This window comes from Perca fluviatilis, chromosome 16 (assembly GCF_010015445.1).
Source record: "Perca fluviatilis chromosome 16, GENO_Pfluv_1.0, whole genome shotgun sequence".
Lineage (NCBI taxonomy): Eukaryota > Metazoa > Chordata > Actinopteri > Perciformes > Percidae > Perca > Perca fluviatilis.
Genome location: NC_053127.1, coordinates 18,452,791 through 18,479,393, shown reverse-complemented (window position 1 = coordinate 18,479,393; position 26,603 = coordinate 18,452,791). Strand labels below are relative to the sequence as shown.

The following is a 26,603-nucleotide window of genomic DNA, read 5'->3' as shown; positions in this document are numbered from 1 at the left end:
TGAAGTCCCTAGCTTATGTTGTTTATGGTAAAGCTTTGATTTATTGCATTGTAGCTCACAGACCCCTCACAGTGTTGCTCGGACAGTATTTTTAGCTGTTGAGTTTTTGGTGTGATAGATTTTTTAAACCTGGTCCACCCAGTCACTAAGCCTATACTTATACTGGAATTGAGTCAGTAAATGTTTCATTCAATAGTATAAGCAATTTGTATCTACCTTAAAGCTTAAGTGCATAACTTTTTGATATTAAAGGTCCCATGGCATGAACATTTCACTTTATGAGGTTTTTTAACATTAATATGAGTTCCCCCAGTGGCTAGAAATGGCGATAGATGTAAACCGAGCCCTGGGTATCCTGCTCCGCCTTTGAGAAAATGAAAGCGTTGAAGAGTCCATCGTGTTTTTTTAATCCTCCGTGTCCTTCTTGGCTATTTGCAACTGTGTGGAGGACGGGTGGGGGCGCTTGCGCGATCCCAGAAGGCTGCATGATGTGGACGCGCCGACAGTGTTATTGTCATTACTTAGAATTCCTCATGGGGGCGACAGAAACTACGCACTTTGGCCAACCCAAATCATGGGCACCATATTGGATACTATCATCAGATTACTCTACAGTGTAACCCTATGGGTCGAATATGCTATCTTGAGCCATAAACAGGCATATACATGTTATTATCAATGTTTGTCAATATGTAAAAGGCCCTTACGGAAATATTCCAGTGTATATTTACCTTCTATATCGTAAATGGGCCTCTAAAAAATGCCCATTGTATTGAGTGACCATGTTGCCTATTAAGTCTCTGACCAGTGTTTACCTTTCTTTTTCTCTTCAGTCTCCTGAGTCCTGACTAGCAACTGAACTCTTAACAAAGTTACTCAGTCTTTTGTCAAAATACACGATAAGACAATGATAATGCGACCGACAGCATACGGGTAAAAAGTGTGTTTTGGTCAGGTGTAAATCGCGGTAGGACAGGAACATAACGTTATCACGCTAGCAATAATAACTTAGTAGTAACCGAGGCAAAGTTATATATTAATAATATTTGGTGATCTAAATCAACATAAATGACATGCCTGCATGGTCACAGTATATTACATCTGAGTTACAGATGACAATTAAAGTCAAACTAGCTTAAATTCAAGTCATGACTATGGCAAGATTTCTACAAGCTATCAAGATATCACAAGCATTTCTAAGCATTTAGGTACATGGAGTGCTAGCGAAAAAACGCTAGCATAAGGCTTGGCTAACTTCAGACTTCATTCGTTTCTTAAGCAGTGTTAGAACTTTTTTGACAGCATGGTACACATTAACGATGGCATTACTATATTTGTCCTATGTAATTTGTTATCATAAGTCAAAGAGATAAATTGACATTTACCTCACACAATAATGAGTAGTCACTTTTCGCCTTTTTGGTTCACGGGGGGACTTGTGAAATCTTTTGCCACTTCCCTGTCTTTCATTGCAGCCAAACGCGCAACAGTAGGGCATGGTTTCTAAATGACTTCAAACATGTCTTTGGCTGTTCTGTTACTTATCAGCCAACATATAAACCAATATTGAGCTTTTCTCGGTTAGGCTCTCCACCACAAACACTTGAAAATCCAGATTTTTTTGTAGCTTTATTTTCATTAACAACAATTAAATTAGGTACAGTCTTTCCACCTCAAGCACATGTTGTCAACACATCCCAGCCAGTGTGTGTGTGTTTGTTTGTGTGTGTGGTGTTGGGAGTTCAGCTGGGCGCAGACTCAGTGGAGGTTAGCTGCTTCATGAGCTGTTCTTTCCGGGCAATTTGGAAATTCATCATGCAGTCTTTGAAAGTCTGGACCTGGCTCTGGCACACACGCCAGTCCTGGTGTTCAGCCATGCACTCCTGCACAGCATAGTGTAGCTCAGCACAGCCAGTGCGGGATATCATCCGTTCAACAGGGTCATCATCATCATCGTCTTTACGGCTGCGGTCATGGGGTGAAGAGGACGCCATCCTGTTTCAATGCACAGTGCTGACCCAGGGGGTCTGCTGAGAACAACACAGGATGCTATTAATAAACAGGTGATAATACATTCCAGTTGTTCCTTCAGCATACATCTGTTTTCAGGCCTATTTACAGTGAAATATAATTTTGATATAATTTTAATAGTAATTTTGAGAGGGCCTATTTAAACACTTAATAAGGTACTGCTCCATTTTATCAGTAATGTTCTATTACATTTCAGTATTAATAATAATTTCTCATCTTTTGAATCTTTATGATTGGTTGAGTGTGTTGGAAATCTACCCTGCATCATAATGCACTTTGCATCTATATATCAGACAAGGCTTTTGTGAGGCTTTTATTGTTCTTGATCAACAATGATATAATTTGTGCAATGTAACACATCTTTATGCAACAGTAGTAAAGTAAGTACACTTGAGTACACTCAAGTAGTGCACTCAAGTAGTGTAACGTTACTGTATATGTAAATATAAATGTTGAGGTACTTGTACCTAACTTGAGTATTTCCATTTTATGCAACTTCACACTTTCACTCCACAGACTCAAAGTTCCTTTGCAGATTTAGACATACAGAACATATGACGATGACGTGAACATTTGAAATGAGCTCCACCGCGACCAGTTGCTACATGCAAGTTTTTAACGTTAGCTACATGTTAATGCATTATGCAATACTAACCCAATACATAATACTAACCCAATACATAGCACTCTGAAAGGGGGCATTTTGCACAGTGAGTAATTTGATAGTAAAGTAAAGTAGATGTTTACCTCTGTCTGTAACGTAGCTACTTTTACTTGAGTGTAATTTTGAAACCAGGACTTTTACTTGTAATTAATTATTTTTAAATGGTTGCACTTGCTAAATTTACTTAAGTACAGTAAAGATGAGAATACTTCTACAACTTGAAAATACTCGTCGGTGTCAAACTACCGTGGTCATTTAACGTTAGCTGGACTAACATTAACACCAGCATAACGTTGACGTTACCTAATGTCACATCGGTTAACGTTTGCTAACATGATCGAGAACGGAGCTAGCTAACACAAATTTCCACATAACCCTCTCTTGTTTTTACCTGTTTATTTTCTTTTGGGTGGGTCTGTCCGTCGAGACACGGAAATTAAGTTTCCATAACCCTGCATATGGACCAAACATTGGATTCAACCTCAACGCTGTTGTTTACCGTGGAAGACGCATTTGAGCGGAGGACGAAAGTGTAACCGTAAAATAGTACCGTTGATGCATACATGAGTTCCGCTTCATACCGAGAAAACGCTTCATACCGAGAAAAAAAACTAACAATGAAGTAATTTGGTGATTAAATTGAAGTTTACCTATAAACGGATATATGAATGAACATATTGTTCATAGTGCAATTATTAAATGGCGCAAATGCTGTGTAGATACACATTAAAGCCACTACAGACAGGCCATCAATGCCTAACCCCAACCAATCGAGCTGCTTCGTAGGGCGGGACTTTCTTAGAAGTTACGTGTGATCCATAATAACCTATGCTAATAACGCAGGCCGCCTCACCATGTCCTCTCACTTATTGAGAGCTTATTATGTTGAAGGCCTATTCTGTTCTATGCATACATGTATAATGTGCCTGTAGGCTTAGTTCATCTAGCCTGACTATAAATGCTTAAAGCCTGTTACAAATGTTGTGTATTTAGGTGGGCCTACTCATTAAAACATTATTTGATAGCCTATTTTATAATGTTTTGAGTTGTTTAATAATTAGAAACTAACCAAAAAAACATTGTGGGTAGGCCTATCTCAGATAACATGAAGACCAATAGGCTATGATGTGACTGATGGGTCTTGCTTAGAAGTGGGATATTGATTGAAACCTTAAAGAAAAATGTGACAACATAGCCCTAACTATTTTTAAATGGGGAATAATTTAAGCAAGCATCTTGTTTGATTGGGTTCCCTTACAGAGTAAACTGAGCCATTAAAACTTCAAAAGGGAAAAAAAGAGAGACAGTTGCAGTTGTAGACTTATTTGTTTTTATTTTAAACATTTCAACCATTTGATTAAAAACAATGAAATTACTGAAATCATACAGGAGTTTGACACATGAAGACCAGGGTTTACGTCCATGCCCGCCATATGATAATGTGTTTAGTCTACTAAAACCTCACAAAACAATGTAGTTAGAGATTGGAAAAAGTCAGCGTTTGTAGCTTTTGTAGGGGTCTGTTAACCCTTGTGTTGTCCTTCCGTCGACCACACAACTCTTTATTTTTCTGGGTCTAAATTGAAAATTGTCTTGTCAACACTTTTGTCGCTTTTCCCCCAATGTTTTTGTCATTTTTTCCAAGTTTTATGTCCATTTTTTTCTGAGCCTTTTGAAGTTTTTGAAGCTTTTTTCTGACATTTTTGTCACTTTTTTCGACATTATTTAATCATTTCTTTTTCACATGCTATAAAATTAAATAAAACACCCACAATCAATGAAAGTAGTGAACTGATCATTTATTTAACTTGTGAAGAGCGTTGTACGGAACCATCCACGCTATTTTTTTGTGAAAATTTCGTTGAAAGAAACCCAAATTTCTGATGTAGAAATTTTTTGAAAATGGGTCAAATTTGACCCGAGGACAACAGGAGGGTTAAGAAACTAAAGTAGACAATTTTAATTAATTTTTAAGTTGTTGATGTTACTAGTCAGTCTTGTTTCAGAGTCAGAGCCAAAACAAAATAGTTCTAATGAGCCCCGTTTGTGTTGCCATCACCAGAGAATTTGGTTAATGACCTCAACTCTAACAAACAAACCTTTCACTGTACAGTATATAAATCAGACTAATTAATCTCAGTTGCACCTATTAGGAATAAAAACAATTAAAATTGGAGAGACAACTTCACACAAACACTGAATGTACCCAAACATTTCATTTAACTTACACCTGCTTTTACCAAGTATCCTCAGACTACCTTTTTATTTGTTTAATCAAATAACATTTTTAAGCTCTAACCTACTAAACACTAACTTCCATTCAGAGTTTCTTTCAAATCTTTCAGGTAACCGATAGTAAAAGCCATTTGGTAGCAGTCAAATGTACAAATGTCATACAGTTACATTCAAATACAGCCAGGTATATTTTATGTCTAAATAAGTCAGCAAAATGTATTTTGTTCACTTGTTTAATTTGGTGAGAGTTTAAATAATGGCAGAATATGTAATAAAAAACAAAATTAAGAAACAATCTACATGTACCATCCCTGCTTTATCAGTTCCACAATGACAGATATGTAGAAAGACCCCTTTTCTCTATCTCACACACACACTCACACACACACACACACACACGCACACGCGCGCGCGCACACGCACACACACACACACACACACACACACCACAGTCTTGACTGTTGAGTGTTAAAACCCTCCACAGATTGCTTTTGGATAGGAAAGAAAGTTGTCATGGGCTTGTTTTCAGCCTATGGACCAGGGCCAGGGCTCTGGTTTTAATCTCTTTTGTTTTTAAAGAATATACAATAGGATTGATGCAGGGTGGGATGCATGAGGACAGGGACAGGCTCAGCACACGCTGATCTCGGTCAATGGTTCGCACATAAAGCCCTATTAAGAAAATGCTGAACATAGGAATGTAGAATACAGCAACAAGGACTATGTGCTCAATGCAAGTGGCGAGAGCTTTCATCCTACTGCTTACTGATTTCATCCTGAACACAGTAATCAGGATGCTGATATATGTCAGAATAATAAAAATAAACGGGGCCATCAGATTCACCATACTAGAAGCTGAAGCTACCGACCACTGCAATGTGTAATCATTACAAGCGAGTCTAAATACAGGTGCATAGTCACAGAAATAGCTGTACACTTTCACAGAACTGCAAAAAGACAGACGAGTCATGATCGCCGTGCTATAAGCTAGTTGTCCCAGACTGTAAACCCAAGTCACGCCTACAATACAAGACATGATCGGCAGTGTATTGAATAAGTTCTGACGCAGAGGGAAACATATTGCAATAAACCTGTCATAGGCAAGTATAGCAAGTGCATATGACTCCAGAGATGCAGTAGCATAGTAGACATACATTTGTAACAGACATATATTGAATGGAACAAAGTTGTCCATAAAGAGGAATGTCTTTAGCATGCTAGGAATAGTGCTTGTATTTAACATTATATCAATTACTGCGAGGTTGACAACAGCCAGAAATTTTGGAGTATGTAAGCAGTGGTCACAGGCAATTATGTAGATCAATAAAATATTGAACACTAGTGTAACCACATAGACAAACGCGAGAAAGATAATGTAGACACTGATGTAGGGAAATGTCTCAAATCCGATGATATAGAAGCCAGGAGGATGAATGATGACAGAGTCATTTGAAACAGTTGTGAGAGAAGACATAGTTGAAGTCCACAGGCTGCGTGCTAACGGGCTGTGTCTAGTCCACAGTGCGTAAAAGCTCTCTGGTTGGAAAAAGAGGGTGAAAAAAAGCATCTTATCCTTTTCCTTCAAATGGACACAAATACACTTATGCATTTGGCATTGAAACCATATGTTTTCCTCCTGAGTGATGAATATACCATGCCACAGAATACAGTGTACTTTTGGCTCACCTGTTCGTTGATGATCGTTTTACACAATGTGTAACACACAATATGATGCTGACTCCAATAGTGACCATTGAATATCTGCATGTCTGACTTGTATACAGTGGAAATTATACCCTACTCATCATTTGTTGATCTCCAGAGATAACAAATAGTCTTCTAACTAACAATTATATATCAACAATACAATAATGAGCTGTGCCCTTTTACTGAAATTAAAGGTTAACCCGTGGAGAGTACTGTAATGTCTTCTAACTTATCTTGCAGGCAAAACAAACATGTTATTATTGTTTCGTGATTCTTAGCACCTCATTTATCTTTATCTCAAGAGCAGGAAACATGCTGATTATAATTAATAACACTTTATGACACTGAAACCCCATCAGCAATGTTTGGAACAGTTGTATTTGTCTCTTTACAAATATCAGTTATTTAAACAAACCGTTTATTTCCATCAGACAGGCTAATAATGTGTATGTGTAAGAGTGTCAATTGATCTGGGAGTGGGTGTGACACATCTATTTTCATTTGAATGGGTCTTTTAATAAGGAATTAATAAACAAATATATATATAATTGTTGGTTGCATGCTTTCAGGACCACAAACAGAAGCCTGCTTTCACTGTCCTAGCTTGGAGGCCAGTTTTAGTGAGACAGAAGAGTCAAAGGTAGATTTATCCTTGATGTAACTCTCTGTCATCATGATTTTGGGAGGATGTGTAAAAAGTTTTGTATTTTGCTCATAAATATTCAAAATCCAAACATAGATATTTCTAAATCTTGTTACAACCCGTCTTACGCCCACCACTCCGCTCATAACATCTTGTTATATACTTCTCTGTACTCCAACATAGAAACTGACTGATCGATGAAACCTGGTCAGAAACCTCATGACCAGTCAGGTCTTGCAATTGTCCTAATGTAAACCAGAAATGGTGCTGGTCTAGACCTTAATGATCTATCATGACTAGAAAGATGACAACATCATTGTTAGTTTCTAAAATTAATGGCTACTGGATAGGCTAAAATGTGTTTGAGAGACCCATAGTGTGGCAGGAGTCCAAAATACAGAGCATTTTTGGGCCAGCTGCTGCACTACAAGGGTTGATCCTTACCTCAACTTAACCAAATTTAGCCACTTGATCCCAGTGGATCCAATCACACTCATGTCATTTCCACTTAACCTGTGCACACTGGCCTTCCAGATGCCCCTTATGGAGTCTACACAGTCATTGGATGGGCAATCCAAGGGCCTCTAAGGCGTTGACACACCAACCCGATTATTGGCCGTCGGACAGTCTGGCGAGGTCAGTGACTCGAGTCTGTTCGGTGTGTTCCGTGCAGTCGTCAGTCGGAGGAGACGTCGCCATCCATTTTGGCCAATTTGACTTGTTGAATCGGCCAGCGGGCAGTTGGACTCAATGACCAGTCTGATTGGTGGAGTGCTAGCCCTTGGTTAGCGAATAAGTGCATAAGAAAACCGTAGCTGACAACGCCAGTATCTTCTTATTACTAGCCATCGTATTTTCTTCCGTTCAGCGAGTAATGACAACAACGATCCTTCTTGACTACTATCAACACTCTCTGATGAAAACAATGACAACAGCATGCTCTGTGTTTACTAGGTCTAGAGAGAAGTTCTGTCATTTCCAGTTTAAATTTTTTGGGCAACAATACAGATTAGTGCCGCCTGCTGTTATGGAGACGTATTAGGTCTTGCGCATGCACAGAACGTACGCTCAAGTCGGTGTCACTTTGGTGTGTTCCGAGGCACTTTTTTGACCTTGGGGAGCTGACAGGTCAGTCCGACTGCCTTTTCTGCCGACGGTCGGCCGAAGGGTTGGTGTGTCAGAGCCTTCAGAGCTGAACCTGCCTACCTACCTCACAAGGGCAACAATTCTTCTTCATTACTTCCCATTCTGCAACTGCTACAAGTGACCTCATGAGAAACGTAGTGAAGTCACAGCAATTGGATTTATTCCCAAACCCAACGACCAGGGTCGATTACAACCAGGGCGGGACAAATTTTGTGATTAGTTAGAAAATGGGATAGGAGCACAGTCATCACAGGTCGCCACACACTTTGAAAAAAACAAACATATATTTGGTCACTCACTGTGCTTTACGCTGGGTTTTCACAGGCAGCTTAAACAACAGCAGAGTGGAGTGGTTCAATTAATTCCCCATAAGTTTTGTTTAATTCTCTCGTCCACAGCGCAGCCGCTCTGTCTCCCTCTCTTTTGCCACAGACACAAAGCTCTGTCCTTTTGTCTCTCTGTCTTTTTTTTAAATGAGTCAGAAAGCTGGCAGCAACGCCTAACTTTACTTTTAATGATATCAATCAAAGAGAAGTGTTTTCCATTCGTCTTAAAATGGTCATAAATTCATACTAGAGTAGCCTACTTCCTTGTTTACTGCTACAATGAATGAAATGCAGAAGAGAAAAGAGCAACTGTTTCCACAAAATCATCTGTTGAGTGTTTGATGGTTATTATTTGTGCTTTAGAATGTAATCACTGTGAAACAATTATAAAATAAGGTTTATTTCTCTCTCTACTGTAGAATGACAAATTGAAATAGCTACAAAACACTAGTTCTGGTGGTGTACAGCTGGACTGGAGTATGTGACAAGTTAGCTGTGAACTGAATATGACGTCTAAACTGCCCCACGTATTTCTATCACTTAAGATAATTGTAATGCATTGCCCCGGGTTGTGACCCAAGTCGTATCTGAATTGTCATGACCAGGGATCAACCCTTGTTGACCGGCTTGGTTTGAATTGCCAGTTGATTAACCCTGGTCCAACTTTGGTCATTGATGTGAAAGAGGTAAACGTGAGTGAAACACAAAATAAGTCTCAAGCATCATCCTCTCTGATGGTGCAATACTCATCAAACAATCATCAAACATAATGACTCCAGACAAAATGACTTTTTGCTGCATCTAACACTTCAAAGTTGTTTTAATGAACTCAGTTTGAGATTCCATCATTCGAGAAAGCAGGTTAATGACTCTTCTTGTAACAAGCAGGCCTTTTACTGTTTTAATTAAATAATGTAATTAATCTCATCTGCATCTATTAGCAGGGCGTACAGTCTCACATTTGGAGGGAAATGGATGGGAAAATGGGGCCCCCTCTTCTGAAATAACAAGTTACTTTAAGTTTATTTAGACTACACAGTTACACGTAATTTGAGGCTTGATTACTAAATGTTGGAACACAATAGATTGCACAACTAGGTAATAAAAAAATGATCAAAGCTGTGATTTTACTGTCACAACAGTAGACTTACTTGCTAATACACCTGTTTCATAACCATCTTTGGTCTCCCATATTCAACCCTGACTATTAAAAATGCAATACTAATTGAATGACTACAGTATACAATTTTTAGTAATGAAAAACATAGTCATTTCAAAAAATGTATAAACTTGAAATGTATAAATTACTTAACAAAGTGTAACGACATTGACAATGAATAGTATTTCCTGAGGGGGCTTTTATCACCAAACAAAACAGGACACAGTGACCCTAGACAAATGGATTCTATCCTGCCTCTTTGACTCCTGGGAACCCTGCTAATGAGCCCTATTTGTGATGTCATTACCAAAGGATGCTGGCTAATGACCCTGCCTGTAACAAACAAACATTTTACTGTTCAGGCTTAGGCCTAATTAATCTCAGCTGTATCCATTAGAAGGTTTTGCACTCTCTCAATTAAAACTTGAGTGTAATGGGAATGGGTGTACACTGATATTATGAGTCATTATTGTTCTTGAAAAGTTCAAGTATAAATCCCTAATTGTCTAATAGTGACCTCTTCTCTGAAGGGCTGTAGAGATAGGCCTGCGATCTACGCCTCTTCACACCATTGAAGCCCTTTCTGGAGTTGCTTTTTTATAATTAGTATTCTAAGTGTGCCATTTAACTTGTGTTAACTGTTAAATTGTGTTCACAGTAACTTGCTGCAGTAGCATTGGACCTAAACAGCGTACTGCAGAATCACCAAAAGAACGTAATTTATTGAAGAATGGGCTGACAACTCACAAGACATAAAAGTTACTTGTGTGCAGCAGCAGAAAATTCTAAATGCTTTTAAACAACCTGAATAAATTAAAGGCTGCTAGTAATGACGTTCTGGCTAACCACAATCAGTCAATCAATAAATGTACCATCCAATGTTGGGTATATAAAGTGAGGTGTATAGCACATGAGCTTCAGAAATGTCGTTATTAAACAGCAATATGGTATAAAAATGGTAAAGATATAGGGGACACCAGTGGCCAGTTTGGCTCAGTGGGTAGAGCAGGTGCACATATACTGAAAGGTTTATGCCTTGACACAGAGGTCCAGGGTTTGAATCTGACCTGTGACAATTTCCTGCATGTCTTCTCCCCTTTCTCACCTATCTGTCCTATCAAATAAACGTGGAAAAGCCCAATAAATAATCTTTAAAATGTGACTTTAAGGATTCACCTCATGTCCAGATGTTAATGTGATCATGAGAGTAGATGTACATTTATGAAAACCAGGAACAATCCAAGTGGGTTTCTAAGTTTGTGAGGGCTAATAATTAGAAAAGAACTAATCCAACTTTTTCTCTCCCAGTACTGATTTGGTACTTCAGTTTAGGTCACCATCATCTGCTGTCACCAAGTGTAGATCCGATACCAGTGCTCTCTTTTCCCCCAAATTTAAAATTCATGTACCTCGTTGAGGAAAATTTATTGTGATTTTTATGTAGGGTAACATCAGGCATAAGGTAACAATGGTGCTAAAAAGAGTCAGTGGCCCGCTGTGACTGATGAGTAATAATAGAAACACAGAATTCTTTAATGACATCCACAAAGAAACTGTATTTCATGTGGATTAGACACAACTGGCCGATAATTGACCGATTAATAAGGTCAGTATCGGGACCGACTGGCAGTGTATACGACTGAAGTTTTTGAAAACTGTGTGCTAATCAATCAACTTCCTGTATACATAACATGAGAAGACTGGGTTCACATTACTTTTTATTTATAGGGCTGTAACACTAATGTCTCTTTAAAATGTTGCATTTCCAGTTTCCCTTCCATTTTAATGAATAAAGGGAAGCGATTAATTAGGCAAAAAGTTCAACAGTAGAGGGTTTGTTTGTTTACAGGCAAAGTCATTAAGCATTGTTCCCCAGTAATGCCATAACAACTGGGACTCATTAGAGAGACTCTTAGAGGCATGATTCTTTTGTCTTGGGTCATCATGTCCTTTTGCATGATAAAATGAATGTTAGTTGTAAATTCCAAGGGGAAAAGTGCCAGAGTGCCAGACAAGATGAAAAATAAGTACAGAAAGGCAATAAATAATGATGTAATTAATGTCTTCTGGGTTCCCTGCTATGCAGCTGTATTGTGTGTTCAGGTCAATCTATCTTTGAATATTACACTGACCTTGGCTAACCTGTAATGCAATAAATCCATGACAAACTCCATCTTGATGATTTGCACCAAGAGCAAACTTACTCGGCTGGGCATTGATTTATGTAGGTTATTGGGTAAAAATAGATGCTATGATTATAGGCTCCTGATAAGGCAGGGCCAAGAAACCCTCCTTGAATTGATATGGGCAGAAATGAGAGCTCCAACAGTGGATTTAGAGTTTCAGGACCATGGATAGCGACTTACAGTGCAGGCTTTTGGGAAACAGTTGGCAACGGCTTGAAAGCAGGGGTTTCAAAAAGAAAGACACGTACTCATTGTAAAAATATAATGTTTTACTCCAAAACTCTCCAAAAGTTGTATGTGAGTATAACATGTTAACAAACTTCTCCGGCTGTTAACTAGCAGCACCTGTGATTTATGGCTGCACCCAAACTGCTGATCTACATTTCTTTAATCATGGCGTTGATTTATAATTCTTTTCACTCCAAGGTAATGGATATAAAATGAACACTTGTGCTCTCACTGCAGAGATCCTGTGTGAAATTGATGTGTGAAACTTTAAATATAATTAACTTTCTCTGGGGACATGACAGTCAGCACAGATGGCACTCAGCTCTACGTGCTCCACCGCACTCTTTACCTAAAAAACTACATTAACTCCTCTAAAAGCAACACTTGCAACTTGCAATACTTTTACAGACTAATGTAATGGGTATTTTCTTGAGACTTATTTGAAATGTAATCACTAATGATCTTGCCTGTAACCAATACAAAAATGTGACTGTGACTGTAGACTCTAGATTAGCCTAACTAATCTCATGTGCCTCAATTACAAAGCACTGAACTCTCAATTAAATATCACAATTAAAATATTTGATCAAATAATGAGTAATGTTTCTGTCAAGGCATGGCATCAGATATGTTTATACTGTAACAGTAATAGTACAGGTGTAAGTTAATACAAGGTAACTTTATCAGCCTTAATCAATCCCCATCTCTCCCCTCCTGCTAAGAGGACTGGATTCTGCTGCACAGAATAAAACTGCTTCTGTACCTATAATTATTTTATTTCCATTAATGACCAAACATGTTTGACCCACCAGTTTCCTTGTGTCTGTGGATAGTAAGTCCTTTTTATAGAGTGACCTTAAAAAAAAAAACAACTTAATTAACATATTCATGAAATTAGACACAGTTGTTTTCATCCGCAGCATGATATCACAGCCACAAAGGCAATTCTACATTCATTATATTGTATTTAGAGGTACTGTATAATCCCTTAGAATATAAGAGAGCCTCATATTTTCTACACAGGAAATCAGATTAGCTTTGAGGTCCACCTGTATATGTGTTCATATTTTAAAAATTAAAGTTACATTTTTTTGTTTTCTCGAATGCCCCAGACAAATGTATCCTAATAAAGTCTATCTTATCTTAATATATATGTCTTACCCTGAAATTGTTAATTTCTTTAATAAGTGGGAGTAAAAAGTATTTAAAGATTACTGCAGTACAGAGAGACAGATGTTGATTCAACTCTGTGGTAATGTTTTAGAACATGCTGTAGTGTCTTTTAATGTGATTTTGCATCATATTTCCCATCATTGTAAACATACTGCACAATGGTGGTGTGACCACATTTTTTGTACACCTTAAATATAATGCAAGTGAGTTAGGGATGAATCAGCACTTTTATTATCCATTTCAGGTAACCTTAAAACTGGGATACGTGAACAGATGGTGAACCAGGTCGTGCATGGTGCAGATTAAATGTGAGCTTGCTTTGCAGTTTCCTAGATGTGGAAATAAAAACATGCTGGTTTACTTTGTCCAGGTGCAATGTAGCCAAATGGCCACATGAGGGTAGTAGTTGGCAGATTTTAATGGTAAAGGCTAAGGGTGCAGACCCATCTGCACAGCGCTGTGGAGTAGTGTGCTCTCAAATGCCCACTGAATGACATAACAAGGTTGCAGTCTTTTGAACTAAGTAAACTACAGCCCACAGAACCTAATGTTGGAGCTGTATCAGTTTAGCATTATAGGATGCTGTCAGCCAATGCTATGTTTCAAAACATGAAACCAAGACTTTGTTTGTGATGAATTTTCAAATACAAATACGAATGGGTGAGCATAAGAATTGTGAAAGTATTGTATTGCGATGTACTGTGGTTGCATGTTTAAATGCAGTTTGTAAGTTGGCTTGAGACTTTACCGAGAGGAAAGAGCTCTTCGAATGCTCAGAAAATGACTGATAGGTTGTCCGAGCTGCTGCTGTTTTCTCTGAGGTAACGGGCCAATGTTATAACAGTAGCTTCTCTCAAGTGAAGGGCAGCATGAAATATTCAAACTGCTGAGAATGCAATTTTTTTTCCCAGCCATTGAATGAGAAGCAGCCCATCACCATACTCATACTCACTGGCAGCCTATTAGCAGTGCTGCAGTAGATGGTGGTGTGATTGATGGGAATGAGATTTAATGAGCAATACGCATTTAGTAATTAGGCTGAATAATTACAATTATATATATTATATAATATTATAAGGCTTATTATCATTTTTGGAATTGCTTCAGTAATTAAAAAAAATAATGTAATGAAATATATTTGGGTGTCACTGTAATTAAAGCCACAGTGGTGGGCTTTTACTCAAATGTACTACAGAAAATGAGGCAACGATTTACAATCTAAGTAAGAAATGTTGAGCTGTTTGTCTGACATATAGCATATAATTCTGTTTAGAAAACAAGCTTATTAATGCTGTTTGTACTTTCTGTTGAATGCAGAACTGTGAAAGTCAGGACATCCATAGACATTACCCATAATTGGTATTTTTGACACCAGATTAGATGATTTTCCTTTATCTTAACTGGACATTGTATATTGTCTTAGGGTCACTGTATACAGTAATACAAAAATGAAAATGGTATATCTTAAATGTTCTAAAATAAGGTGGAAATCCTGCTGCTGAGCATGGCATAATTAGTCCACAATAACTGTACATCTTACACAGCTAATATTCATTCAAATATTGATGGAGTGATTTCTGGTTATACTTCCAACTTGTCCTTGGGAGGATATTCCAGCCCATAAACGCTTAATTAGTCCCTCTTGGCCACTGCTGATTATTCAGTATTCAGTACCATAGACAGCAACTTGTAAAAACTGCAGTGGATCCAGATCTTAATGAAGTACAATGCCATAAGGCCATCAGTAACTTTGTCTGTGATACATATGAGAAGCACTCATGATTGGCTTTAGTGGGATTTTTTAGTTCCTATTTTGAGAACTGCCATGTTGCCTGGATCATGTCTTGTACATCAGCGTCACCTTTTCAATCATCCCATTAACCTGGGATGTGAAGGATATTTGTTATTCTTTTTAACCAAATTATCTAATCCAAAATCAGCGCCGGTGACCTCGCTGGAAAGAACTTAATTGAAAATGAATGTGTGAAATCTGAGGAATTAATGTTTGTCCTACAGTGAGGGATCAAGGTCAGAACTCTCCCTCTCTCTCTCAGTATATCTCTCTCATACACTCATTCCATGCATTGAATACTTCTGCTTTGAAATTGACAGACAAGTCAACAGGTTTAATAAGTGTATAGGTCTGTGACACATTTCCAGCTTGTTAAGGCAGAATCTGTTCTTCTGGTCAAAGGCCGATCGACCAGCCAACTGTGTTTATCCACAGTCCAGGGTGAATCGAAACCCAGGCCAGGACTGCAGTCATCCTCTTTAAGACCTGGACTGGTGCTGATCAAAATCCACATGCTTAGAGGCCAGACAGAAGTTCACAATATCAGACTTGAGTAAATTGGTTCCCATGGTTTATAATTACACTGCAGAGTAGCCAGAAAATGGAAATATTGACTGGAGTAGTGCAGGTGTAAACTGGGATTCATGCATTATTGCATAATTATCTTTCTTTTCTTGCGCAATACTTTGATGATATGATATGACTCTGTTGGACTTCTTACTAATCTAATCATACTGTGTGTGAGCTTTGTATGTATGACGTGTCATGGAAAATTGTCTGTAAGCTCTCAAAAACATAAAATAATGCACAAAACCCTGAATTCAGGAGGAAAATGTCCACTCCTAAGAGAGACAGAAGTGCAGATTTTTTCTTTCATAGTTGTCTGAAAACAAGAAACCGTATCTGATTGGCTAAGTTTCATGAGCTGTTCATTATCTGTTCATCAGCTGTACACTCAAACACAATATAGAACGGAACCTAAACACATTTTTCTTAGCAAAGCATGTGATGTTTTTCAGTCTTTAGCAAAATAACATATGGTGTCCACAGTCTCCTGATAAGAGGTAGGGTGCAGTAGAGTGACAGTTATCAAAATGATTATTGATCAAACTAATGTTTTCATACAAGTTTACTTTCACAGAAGTTAACACAGTGTATAATATTCCCAGAGGGTGCATTTATCATCTAACAGGGCACAGTGACCCCAGACAAAAGGATTCACTCCTGCCTCTGCGACTCCTGGGAGTCTTTTTAATGAGCTCCATTTATGATGGCATTACTACTGAATACCGGGTAATGACCTTGCCTGTAACAAACAAACAAACAAACCATTGAACCTTCTGCTGTTCAAATTTAAGCTTATTAAGCCCATAAGAAGGATTCCCAAGCCTGCACTCTAACAATAACAATTAGAGGGAATTTGTGGGGGAGCATATTAATAATGAGCCATTAAACAAGCCAACGTTCGGTACTCAACAGTTTTTAACACTAGAGCTGTACACAGATAAATCAACGACACTCATGTATTGGCCAATATTAGCTTATTGCAGATATATATCAGTACTGATGTATGTGTGTCGTAACAACAAATTGCAGTACAGAAATGCCAAACTAGGTTTTGATGTAACTGGCAAAAAGTGTCACCATTATGTAGTTTGTCCACCAGAGTGCACTGACACGTTGATTTTTCAACTGTAAAATGTCTTGCTAAGTATGTAACTTGGTCACAATTGTTTTTTAAAAGAAGAATGTCATGGATCTGAATGAAGATTGTTTGCTTTGTTAAAAAAAAAATACTATTGGCCAATATATCATTATCAGCTGGGCTATACTAGAGACACATTTCTTTCAGTACCCAAAACGTATTTCCAGCACTAATTGTAATAAAACCAACACTATTAACATAGTAACATGTCCTACTATTGGAGGACATGTTACTGTAATGAAAGTAACCCACCTGCAAAAAATTATTTCTTACTTTTCAAATAGATTTTAATCATTCTCAATAATTAGGTGATCAAGGGAAGGTCACTCTGTATGTGTAACGTACTATAACACCCAGTGTAGTGGAAAAGTAAAAAGCAATGTCAGAGAATTTAGTACACTTTGTACACCATCAGGTGTCCTCAATTGACCCCTGTCATTTACAGCAGCCACTGTGTATGAACATTTCTGTCAACACTGAATCAGAACTGCAATACATTTCTGATTGCTGTGACAATGTGTTACATATTTGTGTTTGAGAGTAAAAGAGTGTACTTTGAGATTAAGAAGAAAGTTCTGGATACTGTTTTTTTGTGGTAGCAACAAAAAAAAGAATAAGAGAGAGGGGGAATAGAAAATCACATTTGCTTCCAGTTCACTGCACTCCACACAGACAAAGACACTAGCACACAGTTCCCTTCCAACGGAGAAGTCATTTCAAACTTTCCTGAGCTGATATTCTGAAAGTTTTACTGACAAAAATTTACTTCAGCAGCGTCTAACCAAAAAGATTTTACCCTCAGCCTTCTCCTGCCCACAGAAACACCTCTGCTTCTCCTCACCTACTATGCCAAAACCCTTCCTACAGTATATCTTTAGAAGGCAGCCAAGGCCTATTCAGCATCAATAACCAGTAATCACCAGACTTATTCTTATTCTTTATTTTATGAAGGACAACACACATTAATTAACATTTCTGTAAATGTGCCAGTGTTAGCCAGCCGGCTAATTTTCAACTGTAGTCCTTTGGCCAGATGATGTTAGACCAGAGCAACAGGAAACAACAAGACATTAGTACAGGTTACACTATACAGACAGAAGTCAACAAGACACCATACAGACAGCTAGAGCAACAAATAAGCTTTCTCAGTACGCCATGCAGAGCTACAGGAAGCAGCAAGACATTAGCACAGTTACACATCAACAGTATCCCCATTCAATATAAGAAGCCATGCAAGCATCAGAACACAGCCAAGTAACACTGACCTGTTCCATCTTTTTGCACCGTTCAACCATGAAAGCAGTAACAAGCAGTAATAAAAAGATGCAATAGGCTACATCACTCACGAGGGAGGAGTTAATACAGCACAGGTTAATAAGATGGTAAAATAGATAAAATGCGAGTTGATTTTTCATACATACCCAAGAAATGCAGAGTGGGCTATATTTGACACTGGGCAAGACTACAAACAGACTACAAACTGGCCGACTCTTTTCCATATGTCATATCACAAACTTCCCACATTCAGCTAGTGATGCATGCTATTGATCTGTGAGACACCATGGTGAAAGTGTTTCTATGGAGGAAAGATAGCGGCCTGAAGTTTAGATGCTTAGATATGATTTCATTCTTTGATAGCAGCAGCTGTTCAACAGTAAAGATAATATTTTCACTTTCATTTTCGACATCTCCCATAGTTTGCACTTGGGCTTTGGCCTCCCAGACATTCACATATAAAGCAAGACGATGAGTCATTGCTTTGCATAAGGACTAAAAAACTTTAATGAATCTTTTCTCTACTCCCCTTTTCTTTATCTGTCTCTTTCCATTTTTTCTTTTTACTGGGCTCAGCTTAAACCCTGTCCCTGCGTCCTTTACAAAGTCACTCAGCTGGATAAAGTCATTTACCTGGATGAAGGGGAGCGAGAGAGGGGAATAGACAGGGAGAGTGAGGGTGGGCCGTGCAGGGCAAGGAGGAAGTCATTGTCAATCACTTATTTGTAAGGAGAATGTAGCGAAATGGAAGAGGAACAAAGAAATGTAGCATAGGCAAGTGAAGTACACAGAGAGTGTAAAGCTCTGGAGTAGAGTTGAAGCCTGAATACTTTGAAAAGACAAATGTTATCTTTTTAATCAACTGCAGCACAACATTGTGTTGTTTCTTCTTCTTTATTTATGTCCCATAAACCCCCAAAGTACGAAAAAAGGCTGCTGGTTGAAGAGACAAATACCACACAGGGGAAAGAGAGAGAAGATCGCAGGTTGAAGACTGTTAAAACTAACAATGGAAAAATCCTTAATTATTAGTTACATACAGTGGTGTGCATTTAATTAAACATGTGGTGCAAATTGCTTTAAAATAATGTATTCTCTGAGATTAAAATTGTGATAAACAGAGAGACAAACACAAGTGTGTGTTTAGTGTCTGTTTGTAGATTTCTTTAGGCCAGATATTTTGAGATATGAAATATAGTACATAACCATTAAGCCCAGCACTTAAAATTAATCATTAAGACGGTACGTCAATTAAGATCCTCTGCTTTTGTTCATTCTGTGTGTCTGTAAGAGATAAACATTATCATTTCTGTGTTTTGGGTTTTCTGCCCAATTCACCTATTTGATGGCAGTCCTCATTTAATTTTGATGGTCAAATGTTACTCTAATCTTTCTCCCTTAATTATCAAATAATAAAAAAAGTTCTGTTTAATAATTCACTATTTGGAGAATATGTGACCCTGACCTATATCACATAATAGACATTTATAGGTAGTTGCACATCAACTTTGATGATGCTCTGACTTTTCATCTAGCGCCATCTTCATGTAAACATTTCAGTTTGTCTAATACTTTGGTTTATGACCATTCCTATCTATCTATCTATCTATCTATCTATCTATCTATCTATCTATCTATCTATCTATCTATCTATCTATCTATCTATCTATCTATCTATCTATCTATCTATCTTTTATTTATCTATTTATCTACTTGTCTATTGCATGTTGTTCTTTAATCTAAAGTGGCTCACCTCGTCTTAGATCTGGTGTAATAATCACATTTATTATGATTTACAGGAGAGTGAAAGCATGTCAAATCACACTAATTCCAGATAGTCAGCCACTTGTTTCCATGCACAAACACATTCATTTGCCTATTGCCCTCCACCACTGATGTGAGGTTACATAAGAAAAAAAGGCAAACAATTACTTGCTTATGAAACAAATTATCATAATAATAACAATAAATCCCTAATGCTTTCATAAACATCTTTGCCTAATGTGCATCAGTTAGATTCTGTTACATGTTTTAAAATACTGTAATATCCTCACACACATTCCTACTCTCCTGCTGTTTTCCGGCTTTTGATGTTTGACCTTTGTTTCGAAAATTCCCGTGATCTTACTGTAATGCAGCCCTCGAGTTAAGAGTTTTCATGAGCTCCGTGCTGTAGAGTGATACTGACATCTCAGGTCGATCAGGATTCTTCACGGTTTATTCGTCACCGTACTGATGAGATTACAGTAACATTGCCATGCCTTTCTGTTATATCTCCCCATGCAGACCTCTGCAGCCTTGGACTCTTGGGTGCTTTACAGTAATAATAACTTTTGAACACTTGACAATTCTGTTTACATATCCATAAAGGAGTGAGAAGTATAAACTTAATAATTCCCACCCCATGTGTGTACATGCAATTCAGTGCTTGTAAAATCTACCCGCTTACCAATTGCGAATGTGATCTCCCTCTCTCATACCCAAAATCTATTTTAAATTTACCATTTATTTACACATAAATGAGGAAAGAAAATATTTCATAAACTCAAAACAAACAACAATAAATTAATAAACAGCAATACAAATAATAGTAATAATAATGAAACTGAAACTAAAACAGAACCCCAGTAAAAACCTAATGAAAATCAACCCCCTTCTTTCTCACTGTAACCCGTGAAAGTCATGTTCTTATACCCGCTTTTAAATTGCTTTATGTTTGGACATTGCTTTTGTTCCACCTGTAGACTGTTCCAAAACTTTACTCCAGAAACTGAAATACAGAAACTTTTCCTGCTTGTCCATTATACTTTTGATCTGCAAGGCTTACTCAGGGCATTTTGTGCCAAAGCAATTATAAATGACTGTAGTCATGTGAACAACTGACCTAATGCTCATATAAATAGTCATATAGTTTGACAGAGTTTAATAGTCATTCAAAGATTGTGCCAAAGCGATTGAGAAAGACTGTAAAAAGAAGCAGATGAGATAGTCAAAACCTTTTTCTGGTGAGCCCAGAGGTGCTCGATGACGATGTGACATCTTACTGTGGTTCACTTACATGTGAACACATGTGCTCAACATTTCACATGGTGTGGATGCACTCATTTTATTCTTTGTCTGAAGTAGAGCTTGACGCTCTAAATGTCACTTGGTGGTAATTCAATAAATGTATGTTCATGGGAGCATTAGCTAGTGTGCGGAATCTATTTTTCCGGCTTCTACATGTTCTTCTGTCCAGAACCTAGTATTTATCTTCTGAATGTGCGTGCTTTTGTAAACCTTTTTGCAGATGCACTCATTCACTATCTGCTTGTAGCAAATAAAAAAAAAACGTTTTAATACTTTTTTAATACACTTCCTGTGTTAATGTTTGGCACAGTGCTGCATGAAGTCAACATTCCCTGACAGTGATGATAAAATGTACAGACATAAAGAACACTGCTAACTCACCATTTTTATTTGACCTTTTATTAATGTCTTGGTTGATTTTCTATGCCTACAACAATCACATGCATGGTTAGATTCTGTCATTTCCTCTTTTGCCACTTCACTGATAAACTGTCCTGGTGTCAAATAATACAGGTGTTATTTTTCTGTGATCAAAGGCTGTTCAGAGAGACAAGGTTGGTAACGTAGCCTATGTTCTTGATGATGAAATATGACAGTTTACTCCAGCATTGCCTGCTTGCACGAACATGGCACTTACCAGCTTCCATGCCTCATCTTCCCTGCCCCAGTCTCTCTCTCCCTTGCAATATGCACTCCCTCAGTAGATTATAAACAGGAATACCTTGTTCTCCCTGTGGGGTTTCCTGAATGTAGGCCATTCGTTTGCAACAATTTGCAAGGGCTGCAATTTTTTTGGTAATTACATTAATTCACTATTTCATTCCAGCTTCTCAAATCAGAAATTGTACATACCTTTACTGTATATTTGTCACTTGGTTAATAAGATAAATAATACTAAGTTAGTCTGACAAGCTGCAGTAGACTAATATGTTAACATGATGCATGGAAAGCATTCCTCTCTTGAGGAGATACAATAGTGGTTAGAAATAGTAGTATTCAGTTGTGCAAGATGAACACTTATTAGTCCCTTATAGTCATTAAACTGTTTGGCTCTGTGCTTATCCTAGTGTGAGAGGGATAGCCTACCACATGCAGTTCATTGGCCAGCTGCTGAAAAATGATGAAACCGGCTGTATAAACTATTGATTTTGGTTGTAACAGGACTGCCTGGGAACCCCCCTAGTCTTTGATAACGTACTCCAGTTCGCCTCTCGGCATTGGCCTGATGTTTCAGTAGGTCAAACAGCCACGTTGGCCAGTCTCGGGTCAGAGTCCTGCTCGTAGCGGTAATGGTAGACCTCCATCTGGTCTCGGCACGCCTCTCTAATATTGTTGAGCCACCGTTTGATGCCTCTCCGGTTGAGATACAGCACCATTAGAAACACCACCCCGATCAGAGCCAACACTATACCGAGGAACACGTATGAAACCGCCTCAAGGTTCTCGTTCATACAATCCACGTCCTCTTCCCGGAGCTTCTCCACAGGAACCCCTCTCTTGGCCTCCGGCTCGCTGCACAGGAGTCGCCCTGCATCCGGGCACTGGGATGAGTTTTTCAACCAGTAGTAAAACGCCTCCAGTTCACAGTTACACCGAAACGGATTTAAAGACAAGTAGATGCGTATGCGCCTTTGCTGGTACAAAATGGTTACATCTCTCCCCCCTATGCTCTCTATTGAGTTATTTATCAGCACTAACGCGTGAAGATTATACATATCTAATAGGGGAATAGCCTTTAGCATGTTTCCCGCCAACTCCAGTCTGTGGAGGTTGCGCAAAGTGCTGAGCGCATGTGAGAGCTGCTCTGTGGCCGGAGGCAAAATAGAGTGATTTAGGTAAAGGGAGCGCAGCTCCAGTAACCCGTGGAAAGCCCTGGCTGAGATAGACTCCAGTTGATTGTGGCTCATATCCAGCATATGCAATCGGGGGAGTCCCAGGAAGGCGTAAGGCTCAATAGCCTTTATCCCGTTATAGGATAGCGAGAGTGCCGTCATTTCCAATTCCGTCCCGTTGTTCATGAACGCACCACGCTGTAAAGTTGAAATGTTTTTCCCCTTGAGTATCAGGGTGGACGTCCACTCCGGTATGTTTCCAGGTACCTCGGTGTCCTCCCCATCACGGCAGGTCACAGTCCCGGAGTCTCTGGCACAGATGCATGATGACGGGCAGGTATCATCCGTCCTGACAGGCGAAAACAACAAACACGCCACTGCTGCGAAATTCAAACACCACCAAATAGAAAAAAGACACTTTGAATTGTCGGCACTGTGAAATATCCACATATTCTCTCTCATTTTAGTCTCAAAGAAGCTCTTTGCCGATGCGTCTTGCAAAGAAGGTGACCGACTACAATCCTCCTAGGCATGTAAAGTCTAATCAGTCCGGCTTCGGTTACTTTGAACCATCAGAATAGAAAAAACGCTCTTACCACAGTCACCTTGGTGATCTGTAAAGATGACTTTTCTTTTCTTTGGGATATTTACGCATCGGTACGGTGGACAACAGCCGAGTGTGGCTGCGAAGAAAGCTGCGCTCCCTTGGTGGTATTTTTGACGCCTGTCACTGAGAGAGAGAGAGAGAGAGAGAGAGAAAGAGAGAGAGAGAGAGAGAGAGAGAGAGAGAGAGAGACAGAGACAGAGAGACAGAGAGAGAGAGAGAGATGCACGCCATAATACGTACTCCCAAGTCATCCTAATTTTAGTCAGTGGTGGAATGTACATTTACTCAGGTACTGTACTTAAGTACAAATTTGAGGTACTTGTACTTTACTTTAGTCTTTTCTTTTCATGCCACATTCTACTTCTGCTCCACTACATTTCTGCACTGACATGTGGCTGGCTGTGTCATGTTGTCTCTGCTCATGGAGCAACAAGGAGTTTTACATGTCAGCTATAAGTAATTAGGAAGAAATGAATTATACTCTGATTAAGCAAAAAGGTGGCTTGGAGCTTTGATATGAGGGCGGCATGATACAGCACATCACTTAAATTCAATTAATTTTTCATCTTAAGTGGAAACACTGACAATATTATAATAATAAAGAAAGAATGTCTGCTCAGAAGTTGTAACACCTGCTAGAGGTTCAGCACTATGGACAGCTCCACAGAGCACCACAGTACTTGGCTTATAGGAACTTGTATTGTTCTTTGTTCAAAAGGAAGCAATGAAAAAAGTAGCTTGCAAATTGTAAGAATAAAGGTAGGAAAAAGAAAAGAGGAAGGCCCTTTAGTTTTTTTCTTTTTCTTTTTAACTGACAATAAATACAAGATGAGCTGAGGGCGAAAAAGAAATACAGAAATTAAAAGGTTCAGCACCAAGGATAGCTCCAAATGGCAGAGCAGTGCAGTAAGTTCTGAGTACAGAATGAAAGAAGGAAAGTGAGAAAGGAAAAGAAATAAAGATGTGGAGGAAGAAAGTCTGTTGAAGATAAAGATAGATAGATTCAAGACCATGGATATCACATAGAGTAAAGCACAACTGGAAATAGTTGATTAAGGAAAGAAAGAAAGGCTAAATCCTACTTAACACAATCCATTCCTTTCTGTCACGTGTGGTCCCATTTCTAATAGACATTGGACACCAAAATAACTTTCAGGATGACCTAACCATAATAGCCTTTTAACAAAGGAAGTTTAAATCAAACCATTTGGGATCCCATATTATAATTGGAGAGTGGTGTCCTCGTTTGTGTAAACGTGCATATCAGAAATGTGCATACTAAAAACCTTCATTTAATTTTTGATCTTACACTATATATACTACTTGGCAGTTTTACTTCTTTTTAATGTCGTTATTTTGGAAGAACTACAGTCAACCGGAAATACATCTTCACTGTAACACACAAAGTGTTCAATCTGCTGGGAATATAACAGAAGAAGAAGAAATAATAGGGAGTTTTCAGTTTCACATTAAGGTTTGCATCATGCCAGCAAATTAGCACTGTCAGAAAGTCGTGCCAAACGGAGGAGATTTACTCGCGGTAGCGAATCTCCAGAGAAATCAGGTTTGATTTCTAAAGAATATTGTAAAATTACTTTAGAGCAACCGTGACCAGGCTGTGTGGCTGCAGCTCATCCACATATTCAGTGGGAATTATATAATGATAGACATCATACCAGTAACATTACACTACAGTTTTGATGTATATATCTGTAGAATATGTCACATACATTAAATATATATATATATATGAATATTTATACCCTACATTTCCTGGTTCGTTTCAAAATAAAAGCCCTCTAGCTTTATTATTATTTACAATTTAGCACACGCTTCAAAACCTTTTTCTATAACATAAATACATGATGATGACATGATCTGTTGATAATCATAATGACATCATACTAGTAAAATTAGACCTTTATACAACTTCAGTGTCTATATCTGTAGAATATGCCACAGAAATAAAACAAATATAGCTGTTGATTTTTAACTTAACACTTCCTGTTTCGTTTCAAAACAAAAGCCCTGGGATCAGGAAAAAAGGGTGCCCAAAGCTCTAACTTACGTGTTTCACTCATTTTACTTTTACTGTGCTGGACTCTACGTGTATATTTTCTAGCATGAGGGATAATGCAAGAAATTTGACAGTCTATGTACTCTATGTACTCTACTGTTATGAATCTACTTTGCTAGATTTACTAATTATTTTTATAATAGCTTACCTGTGGTCTAACTCTTGTTAATTATATTTAAACTTTTTCTCACTTTTAACTATAATTCAATTTGTTGTCCAATACTGTTTTCACAGTTTCACTATTGCTTTCAGTCCAACTGCTTTATTGGAAGTGTGTTTAGCTCGCACCATAGCAATGTATTTACACGCATAGTGAGGGCAGAAGATTGATCACAAACACACACACATGCAGATATCCACAAGCACCACCGTGCCTGTTGTTTATGTTTCCTACTGGAAAGGAAACATCAGGAGCACTAAAGACATTTTAGGCCTGATTATATGAGTGTAGAGGTGCTCTAACTGAGTCTCCAGTGACACAGTATATACACACAAACACACACACTCAAGCAAACACATGTGGGCTGGATCCCAATGGATATTACATATATATATATATATATATATATGTGTGTGTGTGTGTGTATAAAAATGTATATGTAAAATATATATATACATGCTTTGCTTTAACATTCTCTATTCTCTATTTCTGATTCATAATGGATAGTTTAAAGTAGAGAATGGCAACCAACATAAGAGGTAACAGTAAGGTACTGGCCATATTATTTGCACTGCAACCCACTGACCC

General features: G+C 38.2%; 3 protein-coding genes across 4 annotated transcripts; all 3 read right to left on the bottom strand.

Annotated features, from left to right (window-relative positions):
* Nucleotides 1–1,610: 1,610 nt before the first annotated feature.
* Nucleotides 1,611–3,235, bottom strand: LOC120543551 (cytochrome c oxidase assembly factor 4 homolog, mitochondrial). 2 transcript variants are annotated; one of them, XM_039776652.1, is made up of 2 exons: nt 3,087–3,235; nt 1,611–2,030 (listed from the first exon to the last, which is right to left on the bottom strand). In XM_039776652.1, the coding sequence occupies exon 2, from the start codon at nt 1,992–1,994 to the stop codon at nt 1,743–1,745; it is 252 nt and encodes an 83-aa protein (XP_039632586.1). In that variant the 5' UTR covers nt 1,995–2,030; nt 3,087–3,235; the 3' UTR covers nt 1,611–1,742. The 2 variants fall into 2 exon arrangements, with proteins under 2 accessions (XP_039632586.1, XP_039632587.1); XM_039776653.1 differs by having other exon boundaries at nt 1,611–2,027; nt 3,087–3,234.
* Nucleotides 3,236–5,441: 2,206 nt separating this feature from the next.
* On the bottom strand, nt 5,442–6,404 carry LOC120544331 (olfactory receptor 1M1-like). Its single transcript, XM_039777979.1, has one exon. The coding sequence runs from the start codon at nt 6,402–6,404 to the stop codon at nt 5,442–5,444; it is 963 nt and encodes a 320-aa protein (XP_039633913.1).
* Nucleotides 6,405–21,722: 15,318 nt separating this feature from the next.
* On the bottom strand, nt 21,723–23,843 carry waif2 (Wnt-activated inhibitory factor 2). Its single transcript, XM_039776775.1, has 2 exons — nt 23,768–23,843; nt 21,723–23,551 (listed from the first exon to the last, which is right to left on the bottom strand). The coding sequence occupies exon 2, from the start codon at nt 23,355–23,357 to the stop codon at nt 22,578–22,580; it is 780 nt and encodes a 259-aa protein (XP_039632709.1). The 5' UTR covers nt 23,358–23,551; nt 23,768–23,843; the 3' UTR covers nt 21,723–22,577.
* Between the last annotated feature and the right edge of the window lie 2,760 nt (nt 23,844–26,603).

Excerpts from the sequence above, each read along its gene's own strand:
- LOC120543551 (XM_039776652.1), bottom strand. The coding sequence starts at position 1,994 with ATGGCGTCCTCTTCACCCCATGACCGCAGCCGTAAAGACGATGATGAT.
- LOC120544331 (XM_039777979.1), bottom strand. The coding sequence starts at position 6,404 with ATGTCTTCTCTCACAACTGTTTCAAATGACTCTGTCATCATTCATCCT.
- waif2 (XM_039776775.1), bottom strand. The coding sequence starts at position 23,357 with ATGAACAACGGGACGGAATTGGAAATGACGGCACTCTCGCTATCCTAT.